This window comes from Leptomonas pyrrhocoris, assembly GCF_001293395.1.
Source record: "Leptomonas pyrrhocoris isolate H10 chromosome Unknown, whole genome shotgun sequence".
NCBI classification, from domain to species: Eukaryota; Euglenozoa; class Kinetoplastea; order Trypanosomatida; family Trypanosomatidae; genus Leptomonas; species Leptomonas pyrrhocoris.
In genome coordinates, this window is record NW_015438361.1 from 230,292 (window position 1) to 252,527 (window position 22,236).

The 22,236-nt window shown below is 55.6% G+C and overlaps 5 protein-coding genes across 8 annotated transcripts; all 5 read left to right on the forward strand.

Annotated features, from left to right (window-relative positions):
• Positions 1–893: 893 nt before the first annotated feature.
• On the forward strand, positions 894–3,850 carry ABB37_03218 (phosphoglycan beta 12 arabinosyltransferase (SCA like); the record flags this gene model as incomplete). Its single annotated transcript, XM_015800484.1, has 1 exon — positions 894–3,850. The coding sequence occupies exon 1, from the start codon at positions 1,370–1,372 to the stop codon at positions 3,848–3,850; it is 2,481 nt and encodes an 826-aa protein (XP_015660491.1). The 5' UTR covers positions 894–1,369.
• A 409-nt stretch (positions 3,851–4,259) lies between these two features.
• ABB37_03219 (hypothetical protein) lies at positions 4,260–9,707 on the forward strand (the record flags this gene model as incomplete). The annotated part of the gene is made up of 1 exon (XM_015800485.1): positions 4,260–9,707. The coding sequence occupies exon 1, from the start codon at positions 4,551–4,553 to the stop codon at positions 9,705–9,707; it is 5,157 nt and encodes a 1,718-aa protein (XP_015660492.1). The 5' UTR covers positions 4,260–4,550.
• A 667-nt stretch (positions 9,708–10,374) lies between these two features.
• On the forward strand, positions 10,375–12,839 carry ABB37_03220 (hypothetical protein; the record flags this gene model as incomplete). 3 transcript variants are annotated; one of them, XM_015800486.1, is made up of 1 exon in its annotated part: positions 10,375–12,839. In XM_015800486.1, the coding sequence occupies exon 1, from the start codon at positions 10,746–10,748 to the stop codon at positions 12,837–12,839; it is 2,094 nt and encodes a 697-aa protein (XP_015660493.1). In that variant the 5' UTR covers positions 10,375–10,745. The 3 variants fall into 3 exon arrangements, with proteins under 3 accessions (XP_015660493.1, XP_015660494.1, XP_015660495.1); XM_015800487.1 differs by having other exon boundaries at positions 10,597–12,839; XM_015800488.1 differs by having other exon boundaries at positions 10,711–12,839.
• Positions 12,840–14,615: 1,776 nt separating this feature from the next.
• On the forward strand, positions 14,616–16,016 carry ABB37_03221 (hypothetical protein; the record flags this gene model as incomplete). 2 transcript variants are annotated; one of them, XM_015800489.1, is made up of 1 exon in its annotated part: positions 14,616–16,016. In XM_015800489.1, the coding sequence occupies exon 1, from the start codon at positions 14,832–14,834 to the stop codon at positions 16,014–16,016; it is 1,185 nt and encodes a 394-aa protein (XP_015660496.1). In that variant the 5' UTR covers positions 14,616–14,831. The 2 variants fall into 2 exon arrangements, with proteins under 2 accessions (XP_015660496.1, XP_015660497.1); XM_015800490.1 differs by having other exon boundaries at positions 14,620–16,016.
• Positions 16,017–17,060: 1,044 nt separating this feature from the next.
• On the forward strand, positions 17,061–20,237 carry ABB37_03222 (putative leucine rich repeat protein; the record flags this gene model as incomplete). Its single annotated transcript, XM_015800491.1, has 1 exon — positions 17,061–20,237. The coding sequence occupies exon 1, from the start codon at positions 18,363–18,365 to the stop codon at positions 20,235–20,237; it is 1,875 nt and encodes a 624-aa protein (XP_015660498.1). The 5' UTR covers positions 17,061–18,362.
• Between the last annotated feature and the right edge of the window lie 1,999 nt (positions 20,238–22,236).

The window sequence follows — 22,236 nt, forward strand, 5'->3', positions numbered from 1 at the left end:
CCTTTTTAGGAGATACGATCAAAGCAAAAGTAACAGTTCTCCTTCACAAATGCGACTTTCCACCTGCTTAGACTGCGGCAGCTGCATGTGCTGCAGCGCTTCTTTTGCTGCTGTTATTGTTATTTGATGAGAAGGTGACAAGGTGGCATGTGATACGGCGAGAGGGGGCATTTTTTCCATTGATGTTTTATCGGTTTGTTAATTGTTTGGTAAACCATAATGGTGGGATAAGAGCAACGGCTTTGCCTGAGCATCTAAGAAGTGCCCCAGCAGCGCACACAGGGAGAGTTCTTGTCGAAAGGCGAAGAGCGAAAAGGAAAAGAGTATATGCATGTTACTGAGATCTAGGACGTCGCTGACGAGTGTGGATGACAAGTTTAAACAGCACACCAATGATCAGCGTCCTCCTGTTGTCCTTTTATTGCTTTCTCTTGTGTTGCTCTTCCTTTTAAATCGCAGTGCAATTCGTACCGTGATGCTGCTGGCCACCTCACCGTGGGGTCAAGGTCCCGTACCCACTGTGCGGGGAAGCCAGGCGCTTGCGACCTATTGGTCAGAGTTGCGGGCTTATTGGCACGGCGAACAGGTCGGGGTTGGTGCCCGGCCGGAGGGACTCGCAGTAACGTATGCGGATGAACCAAGCTACAAAAACCCGTGTCTACGGATTACCGATCCACACACTTGTAACGTTCTCCGTGTGTTTGTTGGACAGACGTGCATGAAGAACGGGAGTGGTGGAGCTGGTAAGCCCATGACGGGCATCGACTGATTCCTTCTCTTCATAAAGCAACCTTTTGATCTTTTCGTTTCCGTCTCCTGTGTCACCCTTTTTGTCGTTATCTCCGTGGCCACTGCAACGTCCCGCTGCTCTATAATGACCTTCACTGTCCATTAGCTGTTAGCCCGCCAGCCACGGAGACCTTCACCCATGTACACTTGAACGTATAGGCATACATATATAATAATTTATGTTGAAGTACTTCCCTTTTGCGTCTACACTATTTTTGCTTCATCTCGCAGCTGTTTTATTTCTGCTCTGTTAACGACACTTTTGGGTCTTGCGGACGTCATTCGACGATATATGTGTTTCTCTTTTACCTGAATGCCTTCCACAGATTCCGCGGTGCTGCTCCGCGTCGGTGCGAGCGCCCCCGAGTGTCAGCGAACAGCGCCCTTGTCTTTTTCGCCAGACGCTGACAGGTCCTGTTTTCACTCAACTCGGCGTGAGCGATGGTGGCGCAAAATTCGCGCGTCCGCCTTCTTCCGTCGGTGCGTGCGACGTCGTGTGCGTTGCCTCGCGATAACGTTTGCAGCTGTCTTGGCGTTCGAGCTGCTGCTTATTTTTGCGGCGGCGCTCACGTTTGACTGGATGCAGTCGTTCACCGGCACGCCGGATGCGCTTTCGTTGCTGCAGCAATCGCTGTTTTTCGAAGATGAAGTGAGCTCAGCAGCAACGCGCCCGCAACTCACCCGCCGCGGCGGTGTTTGCGCCGTGTGCGCGGAGGGCCACGTTCTCTTCCGTACGAGTGCGAATGCGGCTGTTGATACGAAGATCGTGGATGCTGTGGGTCCGGTGGTAGATGCACCGCCTACGTTGCGCCACTTTACGGTGTGTCTTGAGTCGGCGGAGGAGAGGGCCAGGGAGGCGGCGGTGCGACCACACTGTCTTTCCCCCCTCTGCGACGCCCGTGACTGTGTGGCACAGCTGTACAATTTGGGTTTGCTCCGGCCTCCGCGCGCCATCGAGACTTCGGTGCACAATGCTTCGTGCGTTCAGCTAAGCGTTGCCCTGCACGTACTGGATGACGCCGTCACCGCGTCGACGCACTGCAGCGCCGTTGTGGCTCAACTGCGGCCATCTCGCAACGCCAGCACGCCCCAACCTGTGGAGGTTGTGATGCCGCGACTGACCGCGTGGCCGATGAAGCGTACAACTCGGCGCGACGACGGCGATGACAGCCGCAGCGGAAGCAAGCCTCTCTACTTTGGCGTGGCCGCGGTGAAGGACACGGATGTAGATGGGGACCTACCCCCGCCATCCGCGATCACGGTGCAGGAAAATGGTCGTGTTATTACTATCAAGTTTAATTCTGGAAGCACCGCGTCGGGGGATCAGACAGCCGCGTCGCCGGATCTTCATTGTCCCTTGCATTTTGTGACCGTGCGGCTTGGCCGTTATGGGCGTCATCACAATCAGCTGCAGGAGATTCTAAACACTGTTGCGCTTGCCGCCCGGCTCAATCGCACCTTCATCATACCGCCCTTCGTCCCCGCGTCCTACGCCGAATTTGTGAAGCTGGACACTCGGATTTTCTACGGCTGGCACACGCTGCGCGAGATGGGCCACTACTGCCTTGTAACGTACGCTGAGGTGCGACCCGTTCTACTGCAGGTGTATGCCCGCACAGGAAAACCCGCGATGATGACGATGCAGCGGGTGCACATTGCGATCCACGCCACAGCGCAGCAAAGGTTGGCGCAGATGTCAAAGGAAGAGGGAGAAAGACGTACGTGGGGCCATCTGCTACGGGTGCCAGCCACCCCCACTGCGGTTACCGGTGCCGCTAGTGATTCAGCGCCGCTGTACGACGCAGATGAGTGGTTTGCGTGTGGCGTGCGCGACGCACTGAACGAGCAGGCCTTTCTTCGCCGTCGGGGCGAAAAAGAGGCGAAACTTATTCTTCGTGAGACACACCCCCCTCTCACGCCGGCGAGTCTGAACATGCAAAGGGAGGCGAACAGTACGTGTTGGGAGAGCTACTTGACAGGCGTGCGCGCCGTTGTGGAGAGGTACGGCGGCCGCAGACGACAGCGAGAGGGAGGGGATCTTCAGGCGTATCACGAACCGGACGTGGTGGTGCTGTCAAGTTACACCGCCTTTCATGTCCGTCCTCGATTGGTGGAGATGGCGCGTCTGCTCGGTTTGCTTCGCCCGTCTCCGTATATCACCTCCGAAGTGGGCCGGTTCTATCGCCTCTGGGCGCCCCAATACAAGTGGCCCGCGTACGCAAACCCGCAACGCACCTTTGATGACTGCCTGCAGCCGTACCGATTTAAAAACGTAGTTGGCTTGCACGTTCGTCGTCGCGAGCTCACCTGTCAACGAGAAGTGGCACAGATGAGCCAAACCATCCTCTCGCTTTCAGAAGGGCTTTATGTTCTCGATGGCACCGGTCAACTCGATCTTGCAGCGGGGTCTGCACCGTTTACCACGACGGTGGCGCGTCTCACCAACGACTGCGTGTGGGATGTGCGGTCGGTGGTTCACCTGTTCTACCAGTACTCACAATGGTTGAGTGGGCAGGAAAGCGAACCCGGCCACCGCACACTCGCCGCATCAGGAGCAGGGGAATTGAGAAACGACGTAGCGCCTCAGCACTACACGAGCTATGTCGCCCACGATGGGCAGGCGGGACCGATCGGGCAGGAGATGGAGGTGGCGCTCCAACACCGCTACAGCCCAGCACCGGACGAGTTACTCGCGGACGGCACGCGGCCGTCTTTCACTGCGTTCTACGATCGCCGCTCCAGCGTAGATTTTAGTTTGGCGTACCAACGCGCACGGGAGCGCCTTACCACACCAACGGCGGATCCAACCAATGCAACCGCCGTGGAGGCAGCGGCGGCGTGGGAAACGGCGCGCCTGATCGAACTGCTTTATCCGGTTGCGGAGCTCGAGTTGATGGGCATGGCCTTTGACTTCTTCATGCTGAGCAACACAGAGGTGTTCCGCGGCAACGTCATCTCGAGCGTGTCGATCAACGTGTGTGTCCGCCGGTGGGGCCGCGGCCTTCCTTGTCATGGCGTAATGGTCGGTTACTACGAAGCGTTGTACAAAGGCTTCCTTTGAAAGAGAAACCGGGAACACCAACGGGAAAAAGGATGAGCGGTTCCAATAGCACAACGGGCGATGTTCTCGCCGTTCATCCTGTGGTCACGACGCATCGGCTCAAAAGACATCCAAAAAGAATGGGACTTCTGTGAATCATCTGGGCTACTTCATCTGAACGGTTCGATGAGTGAACTGCCAGGAAAAGCGAGGCGGATGCGATCTTGGATAGTGACCTTAGCTTTCTATTGAAATGCAGAATATCGACAGTTAATGAAAAGAGAAGAAAACGGATTGCCGAAGCTGCGAGGGACTGAGAGTGACGTCGGTTTCTATGAATGCCACTGCCTTGTCGTATCAATTCTCTCTCTTTTCTCCTCCGTCCTTGTTTTTCCTTTGGAGTTGCACTTCTTCATGCGGCGCCTCTCGAAGTACAACTGTTCGTTCTTGTCCCTTAGAGACGCCCTCAACGGACTTCGTAGCAGACTTCTGATTTTCTTGGTGTTTGCACGGGTACCGCCAGTAATAAAACTGGTGGGGTGGCTACGAACCGAAATTGTATACACCGTTGTTTTGGGTTGTCGACGCATATCCCGCACGGTGGTCCGTCTGCGCGCAGCAAGTGATCTCAATCATTGCCCTCCTATGCATTCTTTTCTCTTTTAAACTCTGACCGATTTAGAAAAAGGTCGACGCTCTCGGAAAAAGAAGGAGGAGGGTGATGCGGCGTCACCGTCCGTTGCAGTCGTTTTACGCGTCACGCGAAGAGGAGGCGGAGCCGTCCGGTAAGTTCGATCGCGCCTCTCCGTTTCACAGCGACAGTGACGTTACGCGCGTCTTATCGTCCCTCGCTGCTGCAGAGGCGTCACTTCATGCGTCGCACCATGTAAGAGAGGCAAAGCGCAGCAACCTACGCTCGCGCAGCCGAGAGGCCACTGGACACAACGTCAGCACTTCTCACATCGACTGCTCTCCTATTCCATTCTATTCGGAACCGACGTCCTCCCTCGGCGCTCAGTCCACGCCGTCGAGTGCGTCCGCTACGCGAACGTCGGCTCCACCGACGGCCTTTTACGATGGGCCATCGATGCGCGACAGCATCCCAGCACTCCTGCTGCAACTGACGAACCCCACGTCGTCGTCTTTTACACCACTCGGAGCAAAAACACGAAGACAGCAGCAACAACAAAGCCAACATTCGCCAAAGGGACCACAAGGCGCTGCTACGGACGTTGCGCCTGCTGTTCGCACAACGGGTTCGTCGAGGACAGCCCCTGTGGACAACGTGGCGTTGCTGCACCCTATCGTTGTCTCTGAGCAGAAGTGGCCCCAAGGTGTTACGGCCGCGCAGGCTCTGGAGTCCTACGCCGCAGCACGAAGAAAATCATCGTCCGCCAGTGTCGTGAACGACTACGACGCAAGTGGCGATGCCGGTTTGCGAGAGAGCAGTGGCGTGATGCCGCAACATGAACGAGGACAAGAGGAAAAACCTTTTTCTGCTATCAGAGGTAGCTTACGTAGAACCCGAAGCAGCTCGAAGGAAGATGCGAATAGACCTCTGCAGCCGTTCAACGAGCGAGGGGGGATGCGCTATGTGGTGGTGCAGCAGCCGGTTGCCGTTCACGCAGCCGCCCATGAACCCCCAACCATCTCGACGCCGCTGGAGGGCACCAACGGGTTGCCTTCGGCCCCAGCAAGAGCGACGGCGAATCTGGAACGTGCGACGATCCCAGTTCCAGAAACGTTAGGGCCGACGTCGTCTCGACCCAGTTCGGCAACACACAGTCGTAGCAGCACTAGTGGTGACGCCAGCAGCTCGCGCAGGCTTAGTCGGATTGCAGATGGTGGCGATTTAAGTGGCGCCCAGCGATCGTGTTTCCAACGGCAAACCGCACAACACACTCAGCAGGCAGCGAGGTCTGCGCCAACGCGCCCTTTACCCAGAAATGCCGCCCTATCTTTAGCTAATGACGAGGCTCCTGCCGCTACGCTCTACGGAAGGGAGGACGTGCCACCCGACGCTTCTCCGTCGCCCGCCCTCACTCGACCTGCGGCGATCCACACAACCGGCGGCAGTGACCAGAAGTCGCACGTGGATCTTCACTCAGCTCGCCCGCCCCTTACAGAGTCAGTCGCTGAGAGGGCATCACGTTCGTCTGCGTCCGACGTTTCCTCAGCCCGCATGCGCAATCTTTTCGCCTCTGTCTTGGACAGAACAGGAACGGCCAGCGCGGTTGGCAGTCGTACCAGCAGCGTCGGCACAATCGCGTCAACGCCGCTGCGCGCTTCCAATGCGCCTTTCTTACAGGCCAAGGCGATCGGGATACCGCACATCCCTGCGGAGGGCTTCCACTATCAAAAGCACGCCCCCGCAGCTGCGTCTCCTCCGGCTTCTAAGCCGTCACCGCGAGCTTCTGTGGCTGGTGGTGTGGAGAGTCGAGGGACGAGTCCTGCCGTACACGAGCCGCACCAAACAACAGAGTGGCCTCCGTCGCTCGTTGCGAAGGCGCCGTTTGCGGAAGCAGTCATGGAAGGCGGAGACCCTTTGGTGCTGCGACACACGATTGACTACCTGCTGCAGAAGGCGCGGCGCTTGGAGAAGGACAACACGGAGTTGTGGAGGCAGACGCACAGCTGGAATCCACATCGCACTGTTACCCTTTCAGGGGCTTCCGCCGAGACGATGAAAGTGTCGCTGCTGCCGTCGCGTTTGGCCGTTGCACCTCGGAAAACGCTGCGTTCATCTGCTTCTGTTGGGACATCACACGCGCGGACTACGCATCGTACAGCAACTGTGGCCACCACCCAAGCGATACAGGAGCTGCCACGGCGGCAGCAGCCCCGCATTCTCATACAGCGCCAGCGCCGCACCATCGCGGTGGGCCGATCAAACTCTTCCGTTGCCTCTGCGTCATCGACGCCTTCGCTGTCCTCCTCCTCTGCCGCCTCAACGCCGGTGGGGTCCCCCTGCAGCCACAACAACGGTGTAGAACGACAGGAGATCGATGATAACGCATGTGCAGCGCGTCTTGCAACCCATCGCAGTGTCTCGGTGTCCACCGCAGCGAGGGACGAGGACACCGCGGCGCCCGACACGCGCAGTGAGAAGTTGGCACGCGCGTCAGCAACCGTGATGATGCAACAGCATAAATCGCTGCGTTTGAGCGACAGCCCGCGCTCCAGTACCTCGCCGCATCGGAATCGTCATGCCGATGCGGAAGTGGTGCGGCGTGTAGAGGCGGCGGTGCAGCATCCGCGTGTGTCTCGCGACATCGGCACAGTAGTCGCATTGTCACAGCGCTCGCTTTCACAGCAGTCAAACAAGGCATCGCAAGGCACACAGCACGTCCCTGATCGCACTGCATCGCAACCTTCACTTTTGTCTCTCCGCACCCCGCCGCTATGCAGCGTCCGCCTTCGCGAGGCCACCGACAATCCTGTCGACGCTCTCGCCGCCACGCCACTCGCGTCCACCATGCGCAGCCAGCACAGTGTGGAGAGTCGACGCTCGACCGGCTCGATGACGTCGCACATGTTGCCGGTGGGCATCTCTGTTCTCGAGACACAGCAGGCGCAGGGCGGCCAAAGCAGTTCTTTCGTCCACCACCTCCGTCACCAGTCGCACCAAACGCCAAGCACGACGGAGCGCTTGGCTGCTTCGCCGGGGAATTCTCTCACTTCGAACCCTTCCCTTGGACTTCCTCCCACCTGCAACAAGCAAGTGCAAACCGCCAGCATCGTCTCGCCAGGCGAAGACGACAGTGACGGCGAAACGCTTTTCGAGTCAAACGTCGGTGGTGAGGCGACCACTCCGTCAGCGGAGCGCACGTCTATCATTGAGTTACACACGTCCGCCGCGTACAACCGCAGCACGGTGCGCCGCCTGCGAGCCTACTGCAGCTCCTTGGAGGCCACACGACAGCAGCTGCGCCGCCGCATCGCGACCCCGCCTATCTCGCGGTCCACCTTCTTGGCTACGTCGGCTGCCGGTCCCGCAGGCGGCGGTGGGTCACGCGTGTTTACGCCCTCCAACCGCTCCTCCTCGCGCAGCCCCTTCCCCCTGCCGCTAGCACAGTCTAGTGCGATGTACGACAAGGCGGGCACGTTGGCAACTCAGCCGGCCGCACCCGCACTGCCGCCTCCGACGTTGAGTCGGCCGATTTTTCAGTCCGAGTACGCCGACCCTGAGGTAGACGCCACGCTGCACGACGTCGAAGAGACGTCCGCGGTGGAGACGATGATTGTGTTGCAGGAAGATGGCATGGGCACGGTGACGAAGCGCGTGGTGTACGACTCCCCCTCGCGGGGCTCCGCCTCGGTCGGAGGGCGGTCGCCATCGCCCACCTCGCATCATCATCACCAGCAGCAGCGGAAACAACAGAGCGGCAGTATCATGGCCTCTTCCTTGACCAGCTACCGCGACGGACCCGATGCAGACAGCGCGTACCCGTCGTCGGTGCGTGTCTTTCCACAGGTGCATCGGCAGGGCTCAGGCCCAGGCTCCGCCGGCGCCGGTGACCCGCACGACAGCCAGCACACCCCAGCGCACAGCCGGTTCCGCACGCACGACAACGCCTACAGCAATTTTAGCGCCTCACTGCGGAGTGATGGGAATGGGCAGGACGTGGTGCCGCTCGTGCGTTTGGGCAAGTCGTTGCGGTCCGACTCCGCGGCTTCATGGGCGCTGTCGGACCAGAAAGACGTTCGCTCGCCCGACTGCGCACCTTTTGCGCTGGCCTCCACCACGTCCTTCCCCGCCGACGATGCAGCGAGAGGTCGCTTTGCGGTTCCGTCGCCCTCTGAGTCGCAGGCGAAGGAAGAGGAAGCGGAGGAGAGGCAGCCACCGCAGCCGCCGATCCCCGCGGCACCCGTGCGGTCTTCACTGCTGCCGCGTTCCTCCGTACAGAAGGCGGAACTCCGAACCACAGGGACGAAATCGATACCCGCGTCCGTCGACAGGCGACACATGCACATGCTCGACCCGCACGCCGACACACAGCGGGCGGGCAGCACGCACTCGCAGCGCTTCGAGGTGCGTGCTGTGAACGTGTCCGATGCGGAGGTACGTGACGTCAGCAGCAGCGGCAGTAGTCACGAGAGTCGAAGCTACAGCAGCGGCAGGAGTAAGTCGCAGCCGGCGGAGTCGGACCGCACACCTGTGTCTGTGAGTGCTGCCTATACAAACGCATCGACTCCGCCTCCGCTTCTACCGGCATCTGCGCCAGCAGCGATGTGGAACCCCCAAGCAGCGACGCAACGAGTCCCAGAAACTCCGAAGTTGGTACTGCCCAAGGACGTAGTGACGAAGCAGCATTCTGAGGCCTCTACGGAGGTGCGTCCTACACAGGCCTCACAGGACCAATTGACGCTTCTCCCTCCCCTGCCCACGTCACCGGTGTCGCCCAGCACGGCGGCAACGGACTCGTGCGCATCGTCTCAAACGTTTTCAGAGCCCAACGTCGAGAGTAGGACACCAAGGGAACATTCAGCGACGTCCACCGCTACTGTCCAGGGATCTGCCTTTCCGTCGGCACGTGGCGCACACGCGGGGGAGCGTAGCGCCGGTAAATTGAGAGGCAATCCCGTTAACCGCGACGACGGTCCTGGCTCGCCTCTACCGCAGATGCCGGCGACGGGGCAGGGTGAAGCTCGCCTTCGGCAGCGCAGCATCACGGTTGCATTCTTCGACGAGACGGATCCAAAAGGTCTGCTGCACGAGCCCGTCCGCGCCGCCGATGCCGCAACTACGCTTCCTTCTGCTCCCACAGCGGACGGCGACAACGCAGAACGCGACGAGTACTTCAATGCAGACAGCTTCTCTGGTAGTGAGGTGGAGGCGGCAGATGGAGTTGCTCATACCGGAGCCGATGCCGATTGACAGGGACTCCCTGTGCAGCGATGCCGAGCACGCCGGCGAGAAACCACCAGCTCACAAATCGCTGCGCCTCCTCTCTCCTTCCCCGCCGCGTACGTCCAACTCAGTGGAGTCAGGCGACGGCGCCGCCTGCGCAAAAGGCCGTCACGAGGAGGTGACGGTATCCGACGATGCGTCGAACTTGAGTGGAGCCTCTATTGGCGACCGCCGCCGCATGATGCCGACGATGCAGCGTCCGCCCATCACCCCTGCTTCACGGGTGGCGGCGCTCGATCAGGATAGGTCACCGTCTTCGAGCTTGTCGCGCAGTTTGCACTCCTTCTCGTCATCGTCATCGTCCGACACGGATAGGGGAGGCGGAACCGGGGACGGGAAAGGCGTGCTGCTCCCTGCATCGTCGTGATCGCCTGTCTCTCTTCTGAGAATGCTGCTGTTTGCTGATGTGATGTGTTGGCAAGAGTGTTGAACGACATCTGTTGCACTTAGAACTCTCATTTTTCTGCTAAAAAACGAAACTTTGCCCACCGTTAGAATGACTCCATGAAAGCCAAAAAAATATATATATGTGAAGACGCGATAAAAAACTTTACGTGACATACTCCCTATCGTTGTATCGCCTATTTGTCCCTCCTCCCCTTGAACGGCGTCCTCGTCGGATGTTTTCCTAGGTAGAAGTGAGGTATGCAAAGCGGTTCTGATTGCATTACAATGTCTCGTATGCATGTGTGTTCCCCACAGTCGCACGACTCACTCGCCGGTCGATGCCGTACCGGGAGAGGTACTTGCGCGACCTTTTGGTTTCTGTAGTCATAACAAACGTCTGCTCTCTCTTTCATATATATTCTTGTTGTCTTGCTGTCGCCTGTACTGCTGTTCCGACTTTTTCATTGACAGTTATTTGAGAACGGTTCTGTGGTAGGCCGAAACCCGTCGGTCATCGACAGCAAAACTGTGCCGTACCTACTTTAGCTTTTTGCTCTTTCCCTTCTCTTGTTGTTGTTGTCGTAGCGATTATACTAATACATTTCTTTTGTGTCGTAAATGGGAGGTTGCTGCAGCGCTCAGGGCACGGCCAGCGGAGCTCCACCCGCCCCAGGAGCTTCACCGGCGCGTGACAAGGCCAAGGCGACCCTTCGCCCCGCCCAGGCGCACCCGCCGGCTAAAGCAGATGGCAAGAAGGTTCCACCAGCAGCATCGACGAGCAAGAAAGTCGTACCTGCTGGCCCACCGGTACAGGCCACGAAAACCTCTGAGCCGACCGCAAACAAGGCAGAGGAGAAGCAGCCCGCGGTGCCTGCGGAGGCAGCGCCAAAAGACCTGCTCCCTGCGGCTCCCCCGCTCCCTCCTCCATCCCCAGTACCCGCCGCGAATGCTGAGAAAGAAGGCGCACCAGTAGCGCCACCGTCGTCGAAAGCGGAGGCACACTTCGGTCTCCCGCCACCGCCGGCTACGCAGAAGGCGTCACCGATTGCCATTACGCCGGAGCGGGCGAAGCCGCCGCAGTTCACGCCGCGCAGCAACGGCGACGACACGGACGATGGCACGCGTGGGCCGAGCACGGCGCGAGTGGAGGAGGTGCCTCCTTCACCCGCTCGTGAGTCTGTGGTTGCGACTGGCAAGGCCCTGCCTGCCGACGACGCGCGCGTGTTGCAGCGGGTGCCGCCACCGCCGCCTCCGCTGTCCGTGCTGTCCGCTCCTAGCGTGCAGGAAACACCAAGAGAAGAGCCGGAGCAGGATGAAGGAAATGCGAGGGACGCAGAGGACACGGAGGGGGCGGCGGCAGCGGAGGAGCCAAACCCACTCGCTGATATTCTGCGTCGCCAGCAGGAGGAGAAGCAGCGTTACCCCACGGCGCTGACGACGGACGCGAAGGACGATGCCCCTCTTGAAATTAGCATGGAGGAAGGTAAAAAGGGCACCTCCGCTGCGGGTGGCTCCGCAGCAGCCACCGGAGCCGCCAAGTATGCAGCCGACGACTCCGAGAACGGGGCGGCGGTCGTTGCGGCAGAGGAAGTGAGGAAGAAGCCGCTGGCAGAGCCAGGCACCGTGATGGCGTTCCCCGCTCCGGCCGATGACTCCGCGAATGTGAACGCCGCGTCGAGGCACGGTCGCGTCTTTAAGATTCTTCTCCATGAGGAGTGGGAGGAGCTGCGCGAGACGGGCGAGTTCCACGGCAACGCCGTGGACCGGGTTGACGGCTGCATTGGGTTCGCCACCGCCGACCAGGCGAGGGAAGCGGCAACGGCGCACCCGGGGGGTAGCGCCCCACTCGTTCTGGTTTGCTGCACCATCGAGGCCCTCTCCAAGCCGGCCGGGCCTGCAGATGGCATCACCGCCGCCGCGGCGTCTAGCAACAGCGAAGGCGCATCGCCACTTCGCTGGGAAGCCGCGCCGCTTCTCGGGCAGCGCCAACCCCAGCTCCACCGCGCGTTATACCGCGACGCGGACGTCTTGTGGTTCACGGAGTGTGCGAACGGCAGTGCAGTGGCGGCTCGGCTGGCTCAGGAGATGGTGGTCTCCGACGGCGGCTCGGAGGGCAACGACGACGAAGCGCCAGAGAAGGTGGCCTTCACAGGTGACAAGGACGACCTCGACAACAAGGCGATCTCCTTCACGGATACGAGCGAGATTGAGCGCGAGTTGGCGGAAGAGGATAACGCTGAGAACGCCAAGGAAGCCGCCGATGTGCAAGATAGCAACGGCTCTATCGATATGCCCAGCAAGGCACGCGCAGCTGCTGGCGAGGGTTCGTATGCGGAAGATGCCCCCCGAAGCGCGAAACACGAAGAGGACAAGGATAGCGACAATACACCGCAGCCCGTCGTAAAGGCGATGCTGCCCGATATCACGCTAGCCTCACCTTCTCGCGAGTCTGATAGGGCGCGTGCTCCCACCCAGCACGCCGTTTCCATGATGCAGGCACCAGAGGCAGCGCCTGCGACTCCGCAAGACGGATTCGATGGCGGTGTCGACGGTCTCGAACCCCCGCGTCGGGTACCGCCTCCGCTGCCATCGCCTCCGGCTGAGCCGCTCACTTCTGCGGCGGACAACAAAGCAGCGGTGAAGGACGGTGAGGCTACCCCGCCGCCGTCGCGACCGGCGCCACCAACAATACTGTCGCCTCAGCCGGCGTAGTGCACTGTTGACAACAAAATTAGGTGAAGTATACCGTTGTGTAGATCGTGTGTTCCGACAGAGACGGAAAGGCGGCTTCTAGTATTCCTCCCGTCGCTGATAATTCAATTCTTTTGGTGGTTGTTTTTTCTGTACCCGAGATTTTTTTCATAATTGACGTGACTCACCGCTGCTTTCTCTCCTATTTCCTTCTCTCTCTTCCCCTCTTTGTAGATCGCCATCTCAGTTTCCTGTCGTTGTCTGGCGCGGACAGCTGTACCCTCTTGCTACGGGAAACCGGCGATTGACATGAAGGGACAGAAAGGAAGAGGCAGGAGACAAGAAAAAGAAGGCAACATATATACCCAGGAGCCGCAGCTTGCAACGCCCGCACTCCCTCGGCGAAGCGCACTCTCACTTCCAAATAGTTTTTTCGTATTATTATCATCATCATTTTTGTTTTCTCTGCGTAACACAACTCTGTACTTCTACGATACTCACACAGTCAAAAAAGAGAACAGAAGTTGGGCTGTTCGACAACCACAAAAGATTTAAATGTGCTCGGGGGTGATTTTCTCGCGTCTACCACCAGTTTTAAAAGGTTGCTGGACGTTGTTGTTGTGAGCACACACACACACCCTCTCATAATGATATTAAAAAAGAAAGAAAGAAATATAATGGTACCTCTACTCAAACCATTTCTGTTTACTTTTTGGCTGCATGTACTTCATAATCGTCGGAAACGCCTGCGAAGCTTGACTCGAATAGAGCAGCAGATTTATTGTTTTCAATGTACGCCTGCTTATCTCCAGGTTCGTCGAAGTCTGTTTTGGAGCGAAATGCACGTCACGGGGTGGGTTTCGACGGGGGAAAGAAACGAAATCGTGTTTTTTCTCCCCTTTTTCGTACATTTTTTTGTTGCCTTGCTGAGTGATTTTATCGTGTTGTACTTCCTCACTCGTTTCCTGTCTTAGAAATGAAAACGACAACGAATGGAGTTGTGTTTGCGTTCAGCGTACAACCGTCAAAAATTAGTTTTGTGGCTCGCTGCAACTCTGGCATGGACGAGCCTGTTGCGTACAGTAATCTCAAGACGTGTAGTTTGTCTTTTTCCATCAAAATTCATATTTCCTGTCAATTGTGTGCGCTCGGTTTTGTTGGTGTTTTGTTGGTGCTTTTAAATGTTTTTTAACGTTGCCTTCGTCCTCTCCTTTTTGCGGCTTTTTGCTTTTCCACGGTGTCTGTAGAAGACCTCACCTGCCTAACGGGTTTTTTTTTTCCTTCTTACCCGTTTAGCATACCCACAACGTATTTCCAAAGCTGCCGTGTAACCACAAGTTGAACTTTCTCTGTTCTCTGTTCTTGTGTGTTCTTTTTGTGACTCTGTGAGTTGAACTCATGCCGTGAAGTCTCTCCAGCGTTGATCCCGGCATTTCCGGTCGTGGGACATTCGGGTTTTATTTTTATTACCTGCAAAGGTGCTGCGAAAGTGATTGTGACTTGCATGAGTGTCGACGGACTCACCTACTGTATTTGAGGAGCTAAATGCCTCCCCCCCAAAAAAAGGTATTGCTCATCTCTGCGTGCGGCGGAACCCCAGAAGTAGACGAACTCATGTTTTTCCCCGTGCGTGCATGAGCTTGACACCTCAGTAGCCCTGGTTCCTTGTATGCTACTCAAATACCTATCTCTTTTCTTTTTTTCCTATAAATTCTGCCTCCCCATCGCATGCGTCTCTCCTGCTTTGTTGGCTCTTTTTTTGTATTCGCACTTTCCATTGTGGTGCATCTCATGCCAAGAAAGGCTTTACTGCCTTTGCAGCGCCAGACTGAGCAACTGTTGTTCCTATTATTCGTTTCTTTTTAAGATCTTCCTTTAGCATCATCATATGTAAAAAGAAGACAAACGCCACCTCTTCCATACATCACCTGTCGCTCTTCCTTTAGCTTCTTCAAGAGGTTCAACTCGAGATCTCCCCCACCCCCTCCCTTTCTTCACTTCAAAAAAGAGAAAATGCAGTCGCAAAGTGGCAAGGAAGCAGAGGCGGACGGCTACATGAAAAGCGGCAAGAAGCACCTTGAGAAGTCGCTGTTCCACTTCAAGGCCAACTACGATGGCGCTGCCGAAGATTTCGAGAAGGCGGCCCGCATCTACACGAATTTGAACAACTACCCCAAGGCGCTCGACGCGTGGACGCGTGCCTCACACGCCAGCTCGAAGGCCCACAACGACTTCAACGCGGCCAATGCGATGGAGCGACTGGGCGACTTTGTTGCGCAGTACATGGCGGAGTCCCTCAACGCCGTGTACTCGGGCACCACCTCCACCGCCACCACTCAGTCTTTCGACCTGCCCATGTTTAAGGAAGGAATAAAAGCCTACGAAGAGGCGTCAAAGCTGTACGGCGTAGCAACGAATGGGGCGAAGCAAGCGAGCGCGCTGAAGAAAGCCGTGGATTTAATTTTGCGCTCGCTTGCGGCAGGGCAGCGTCAGCCGTTGAAGCCCGACCCCATCGTGAACAAGAGCGCGAACGCCGCGAACATCAGTTTTCTGCAAGATGAATACAAGCGTGTTGTGCCCGAGGTGATTGCGTTGATGCAGCGCAACTGGGAGGCCACGGAGTCGAAGCCGTTTGAGCTGCCAGACATCTACCGCGGGTACATCCTCTTCCACCTCCGCGCCGGTAACGTGGAAGGCGCGGTGCAGGTGGAGAAGAACATGATCGGTGTCGTCAGCACCAGCTCCGCCGACGGCACCTACGATGACAGCAGGAACTTGTTTCGCATCCTGAACCAGCCGACAAACGCGGCCAAGGCGGGGCTGGAAATTGTCGTGCTGTGCCTCAGCACGTCGGTGGACGATGGGTACACATGGGCGAACATCGAGATGGGCCGTCTCGGTGCTGTCTTTGGCTTCTGCGGCTCGCCAGAAGAGCAGACGGCCGTGGCGCTGTTGGCGGCTTACGCGGACCGCGACGAGGAGGCGCTCCAGGAGGTGCTCAAGACGCATTCGTGCTTCAACTTCTTGGCGGCGGACGTCTCGAGAATCGCGAAGAAGTTAACGATGGGGGCGAAGGCTCGTCCGAAGGCAGTAGCGGGCGCGACCTCGCCGACACCCGCAGTCGCCGGTGGCGCCGCAGCCTCTCCGCCAGCAGGACAGACGCACCTCTCGGAGACCGACGAGGACGATCTACGGTAGCGTTCTACACGTAAAAGGCACCGATGTGCCAGCTGCGGAGAAATGTCTTTTAGTTGTTTCTTGCTTTACGGTGTGTTCTTCTTTCTTCCTCCTTTTTACTGTTATTGTAGCAAGGTGCTTGTACAGCAATGCGCACATACATTTGTAAACGAAACTGTATTTATTGTTTTGTTCATTGCCAACCGACGGTTTTTGCGCGTGGCTGCATTCCAATCACATCTCTCTTCGGGCCAGCGTGATCCCACCGCATTTGTTAATGAACGAAGTTGCGCGACTATTAGCGCTCCATTGCAAACATAAAAAAAAGTCAGCAGGAGAACCTTAAGGGGCTTCTTTACGTGCTCTCTTTCAATTGCGCTTCTTTGTTGTTGCCGGTTTTCGGGTGGCTCCTCCCTCTTCGTTTTCCCTTTCAGCACTCAATTCGAGTTTCTGGTATTTTCCGATTTATACCCTTCTATCGAATTTCTGGCGGGTGTGCGTGCGTGCGTCTCAGCTGTAGGAGTATATATATGTTTTTCGTTGCCTTAAAAAAAAAACTGTTACACTTTGGTCTTATTTGCCTCTTCCGATTGCGGGACGTCGGTTCTACCGGCAAACTGCACAGGGCAAAACGCTGGCGGAAAGAGCGGTGAGGCATGCTGCTGCTGTGTATCCATCTTGTGCATCGTTTGAATAAAGGAAAACTAATTGTGTACTGCAACGATGAAGATCGAATTCATTGTCGTTTGATTCCGGGAGGGAAGAGGCGGGGGGTGCACTATCAGCTTCATCTTCTGGGGCGCCTGATCGTTTTGCATTGCAGCGATTATCTTTGGATCGCCACCAAAGAAAAAACGGAGAGAGAATTCGTTAGCATCACCGGTTTTGTTTGCTTTGTATTGCTCATAATGCACATCATGCAATTACTTTCGCGTCTCCTCTCTCTCTTCGCACCTCCTTTTGCAATGTCTGTCCGTCATGTCAATGAAACACATATACGCATATATATTCACTCGCCATATCTTTTTTGAATTCGTCATCCCTATTGTTGCTACCGTTGACATAAGCATCTATTACTCTTCTACATCCACGAATAACCATATATTTCACCGTAATCAAACTACAAAAAGGTAAAACAGTAACTAACACCTTCGCTTTAGTCTCGCTGAAACACGACGTAAACGTGCGCTTCCTTCTGTATTCAATTGGCAGGTGTTGGCGCTATAATATTTTTCCTTTGCTTTTTTTGCTTTTCCCGTCTTTTCCTTTCCCTGTGATCGGACGTCTTCAAAAGAAAGACCCCCCTTCTCCTCGCTTGATCACTTAATAAGTAAGCAAGTATTATATATATTTATATAATACAAGAGAAGCTCAAGGAATATACATCAGCCAATTGCCGCAGTTACACCGCAGCTGCTCGTCTTTACTGCCACACACACACACACACACACAACACGCAACTGTGATTCTTTCTGCCGTTGTGTTTGTCGTCACCTTCTCTCTGTTTCTTCCACTCCCCACTGTTGTTGCCGGGTTGTTGCTTTCTTCGAAATTCGCTCCCCGTTTTCCCTCTCCGAGTTCCTCTTCCAGCGCTTTTCTTTGTTGACCGCCCCCTCCTCCCTCATATTATTATTTTTTTAAGGGAACGACCAAAACAAGCACAAAAACGTCCAACTCAACGAGGAAAAACAAAAACCCCGAGGAAATAAAGCTGCAACACTAATTAAACGGGGCCGAAGGCAGCGAAACGATAGAAGGAGAGAGAAAGAGCAACACAAGAGTAGTAGAAAAAGGGAAGAAAAAACCAAAGCAGCGCACCCACGATTATCAGATTTGTAGTGTGCACCTGCGCTTTTGTTCTTGTTGAGTTAAACTGTTAAAGACATACTATTCAATTTGCTTACGTGAGCACTGTGTGTTTCTTGTTCTGAAGGATCAAGAGGCCGAAGCTAGCTGTAGGCGCAAGTTCTGTGGCTTTGCTGAACTACATATCTGCGTTTTTCCTTCTAGCAGGTCTTTTTCTTGATTATTTCGGACCTCATCATTCAAGACACACACACACATCTGAGGCAAATTTCTTTTTTTTCTGGGACAGAGACATTTAGAAAGAAAGCTTTTTTCTCCATTCTTTCCCGTTCACTGCAACCTGCAGGATTTTTTTTCTCTGCTCCTCACACGTTTCTCTGAAACTCCGCCGACAAACGAAGGATTTGGGCAGCGTTTAGTGTTCTCCAACGCAATCGAATAAACAAAACGCCCTTTTTATTTTGAAGTACACATTTTTGTTTTCTCTCCAAGAAAGAAAAGAAAGCGGAGGCAATCGATCAGTACGACAAACGAATACATACATTGATAAGGCAAAGGACAATGTCTGACTCTCTCGGTGTCCGCGAAAACTTTGGTGAGCAGCAGCAGCCGATGCAGATAAACCGCAGCGTCTTTGAGGCGATGCAGAGCCAAATGCACATGCTGCAGATGCGAGTGGAGACGCTGGAGCAGCAGGTGGCGATGCTGTCTGCACAGGCCGTTGCTGCCTCGCGCTCCTTCCAGCCCTACCCAAAAATGCCCTACGGCATGGCACCCGCCTCCGCCACCGCCGCGACGGCCTCGCCGACGGCCGGCATGCCGCCCACGCTGCCAAGCAACGTTTATTTCTACCCGCAGGGCAACGTGGTGAATGCTGGGCCGGAGAAGGGGAACATGTCGCGGCAGCTGGAGGCGGAGCTGCAGCGCATGGGCGTTCTCACGAGCGGCAACGCGGCTGCTGCGGCCGCAGCAGCAAACAAAGCGAATGAGGAGGCGGCTGCCATGGCTGCCATGGCGATGATGCACGGCAACTTGATGGGCTCGCCGACCAGTGGCGCGCCGGCTTTCTCGGGCATGATGCCACACCTCAGCTCGCCCAGTGTGCCGAGCTCGGGCATGCCTTTCATGCCGGGTCAGCCGGAGATGCCGTTCACTTCGCCCGTGATGCCGGCGCCGCCGGCGTCGTCGCCAACGAAGATGAGCAACGCGCTGCTGAACAAGGCGTTTGGCTTTGCGGAAGCGAACATGACAAACGGCGGTGGGTCGGACGGCATGAACGCGAACATGAACAGCCTGCAGCGCAGCTGCACCGTCACCTTGGATCCGCTGCAGAGCACCACCGAGACGCTCGAGCAGGCATGCCAGCAGAAGAAAATCCGTGTGCTGTGCATGAAGAGCTGCAAGGGAATCACCAACCTGACAGCCATTTCGCGGCTGCAGAACCTGTGGTTGTTGAACCTGCAGGGCTGCTCGCACTGCGTAGACGACAACGCCGTGCGGATGATCGCCACCCACAACACACGCCTCAGCCGCCTGAACCTGTGCGGGTGCGACCGCGTAACGGATGCGAGGCCGCTGGGGCAGCTGTCTTTCATGTTCGACCTGAACCTGTCGGGCACCAACATCAATAACTCGTCCCTCGAGGCCATCTCGCACGGTTGCGGACAGCTGAGTCGCCTCGCGATCAACAGCTGCGTCCAACTCACCGACCTGTCCAGCGTGAAGCACTTGTCGGAGCTGAAACTGCTGTACTGCCGCTACTCCGAGCACATCGATCCGGCGACGATCGGCGCTGCGCTGGAGGGCATCGGTCAGAATCTGTTGACCCTCAACGTGGACGGCATTCGCTTCCGCCAGCTGCAGCTCGACCACCTGCCGCCGGTCGTGGCGCTCAAGAACTTCAATTGCAAGGACAACACGCAGCTCGGTGACCTGGAGTGGATGTTCGGCACGCCGGCCGCCGCGACGACGTTTGAGTGCCTCGAGATGCTGGACGTGGAGGGGTGTGAGTCTCTCGTGAATCTGGGCTCGTACATCACCTCCCTGAAGCGTCTCAAGACAATGCGGCTGACGCACACCGGCATCACAAATGAGGAGCTCGTCCGCATCGCCGACTGCCCAGCCCTGTCCATCATCCACATCGAGGAGTGCGCCGGCGTGACGAACGTGGAGTGTCTGGCGAGGCTGCCCTCGCTTAGCAAAGTGGTGATGGGCCTCTCCATGCAGCACGAGGACCCCAATGCGAACGGCGTCGCGACGCTGCGGCAGCGGCCCGGCGTCGAGGTGATCTTTGCCGGGGTGAACAACCACCACGGCCCTAACGGCGGCGCCAACCGGATGGGCACCACACCGACGACGAGCCCGACTTCGCGCTACACTCCGTCGATGCCGACGGGCAGCCCTAACGTTGCGGGGGAAGGCAACATGTTTCCCTAACAGCCTTTGTAAAGAGCTAAACATTTGATGAGTGGGTACAAGCGACACATTTTTTTTTGAACTAGTTTTCTCTTTCGACAGGCTGTTGTGTAGGGGTATGTTTGACTGGGATACCCTATTTTGTATGTATGTGTTTTGCTCTCTTCTCATCACTGACTCGTAGCTTTATTTTTGGTTTTCTGTCATTTCTCTTTCAGGCAGGAACTCTCTTCTTGTTGCTCTTTTTTTTCTTTTGCTGCAAGCGCGTTCGCGGAGAGTTTTCATGGTCCTTTGCCGTCCGTCAGCCTTTGTTTCCCCCGGTTTTTGATGGTTTCCAATTTGCACGCAGCGGTGCTCTTTTCTTCAGGTTGAAGTTCATTTTCCTGTCCTTTGACTTCAGCGGTTTTCTTTTCTTCCTTATTTTTTTTATTGTTGCTGAACGAACAAATTCGGAGAGCAAAGACGCTTCAAATACGTTGAACTTGTCTTTCCATCATCGTTTAGTTTTCGCCGTAACGGCGCGAGTACAAGGACCTCCTCTTTTTTTCAGTCACAGGACAGTTGTGGTACGGGAAGAAGGAGTCAGCCTTTTCTTGAGTTGGACCTGAAGCGGATAGGATTGGAAGGTGTTACGTCGATTATACGTGACATTTCGCCTGTTTTCTTTCTTTTCTTTCTTTTCTTTTTTTGTTTCTTCACAAAACTTTTTTTGCCTTCTGCCACTCCGCGCCCACACGCATGCGCATGAAATGGACGACGCGTGTCGATGATTTCGCTTGCATGTACGGCTCGCACTCTAGATATACAGGCGCCCCCCTCTACTCTTCATACATATATGTATTTATGTTTCGCCGCACCTTGGCGGTGGTTCAGCCTTTTCATCGCTTTGACTCACGTGTCTCGCTTATCCAGAATTCGCACGTTTGCATCCTTTCGAGAAACGTCAGCGCAAGTTATCTCTCTCTCATCTTTCTTACATTTTTATGCGCCAGAGTCGAGCATATCTTCTTACTCTCTTTTAAAAAAATTGAATCTTGCTGACATCGACTTTGCTCATCAAAAGTGACTTCTTTTTGTAAACCTGCCCTTGATCCTTTTTTTTTTTTACGACGATTCCCACGAACGCCGCGGACACTACACGGAGCTCAATTGGTCAAGACTCCGCGGAGCTATGTGTGCCAACAACGCTTTGTATTGTCACGAACGCAACTGAGCCTGGTCAGCGGAGACTTGACTGAGCTTTGCTGTTCAATCTTTCTCTCTTTGCTACTGCGCAATTAACGTTGAGCACAGCGGCCAGTCCTGACTGTAACGCAGACGGACGCGTAAATTATGCAGGATCGCTTTCACGAGGTGCTACTGTTTTTTTTTGTTTTCCGTTCTTCTTTTCCCAAAATCTCACCGTCATATATATCGACTCTAAAATGTGCCGGAACCTGATTTTTTTTTTTTCAAAGAAAAGAAAGAGAGTATTTCCGTTCGCAGAGCGCGTCCCTTCTAATAAATCACGCTTTTCTCTTCATTGATATGTATTTGCCGAGCGAACGCGCACCTCAAAAGAGAAAAAAGAAAACCCAGATCGCACTTGTTGAGACGGTGCGTGTGAGTACTCCTAATTGTCTTCCTTTAATGACGCTTTAACTTTAAATACGTGTCTGTGTGTATCTGAGTGAGTGCGTGTGTGTGTATTCCGGGGTCTTCTTTTTCTTTGGGGTAACTTGATCGCCGTCCACTACTTTTTTTCTTTTGTCAACACCGGATAAGAATGCACGTGAACACGAGAACACAACGAAATTGTACTCCGCGTTCAACCACTTTTCTCCCCGAAAAACGATGTTTTCTGCGCAGTTAAGATTTCTGTTTTTTTATTTCTTCATCACCATATACTGGCGCTCGAATGGCGTGCTGCTGGCAAGACACTGCGGAAGCTTGTGAGAAAGCCGTAGACGAAGTTTTTCTTTTTCTCTCCCTTTTTCTGTTGTTCTCGTTTGCGACTGCCTGTGTCGCAGTTTTCTGTTCC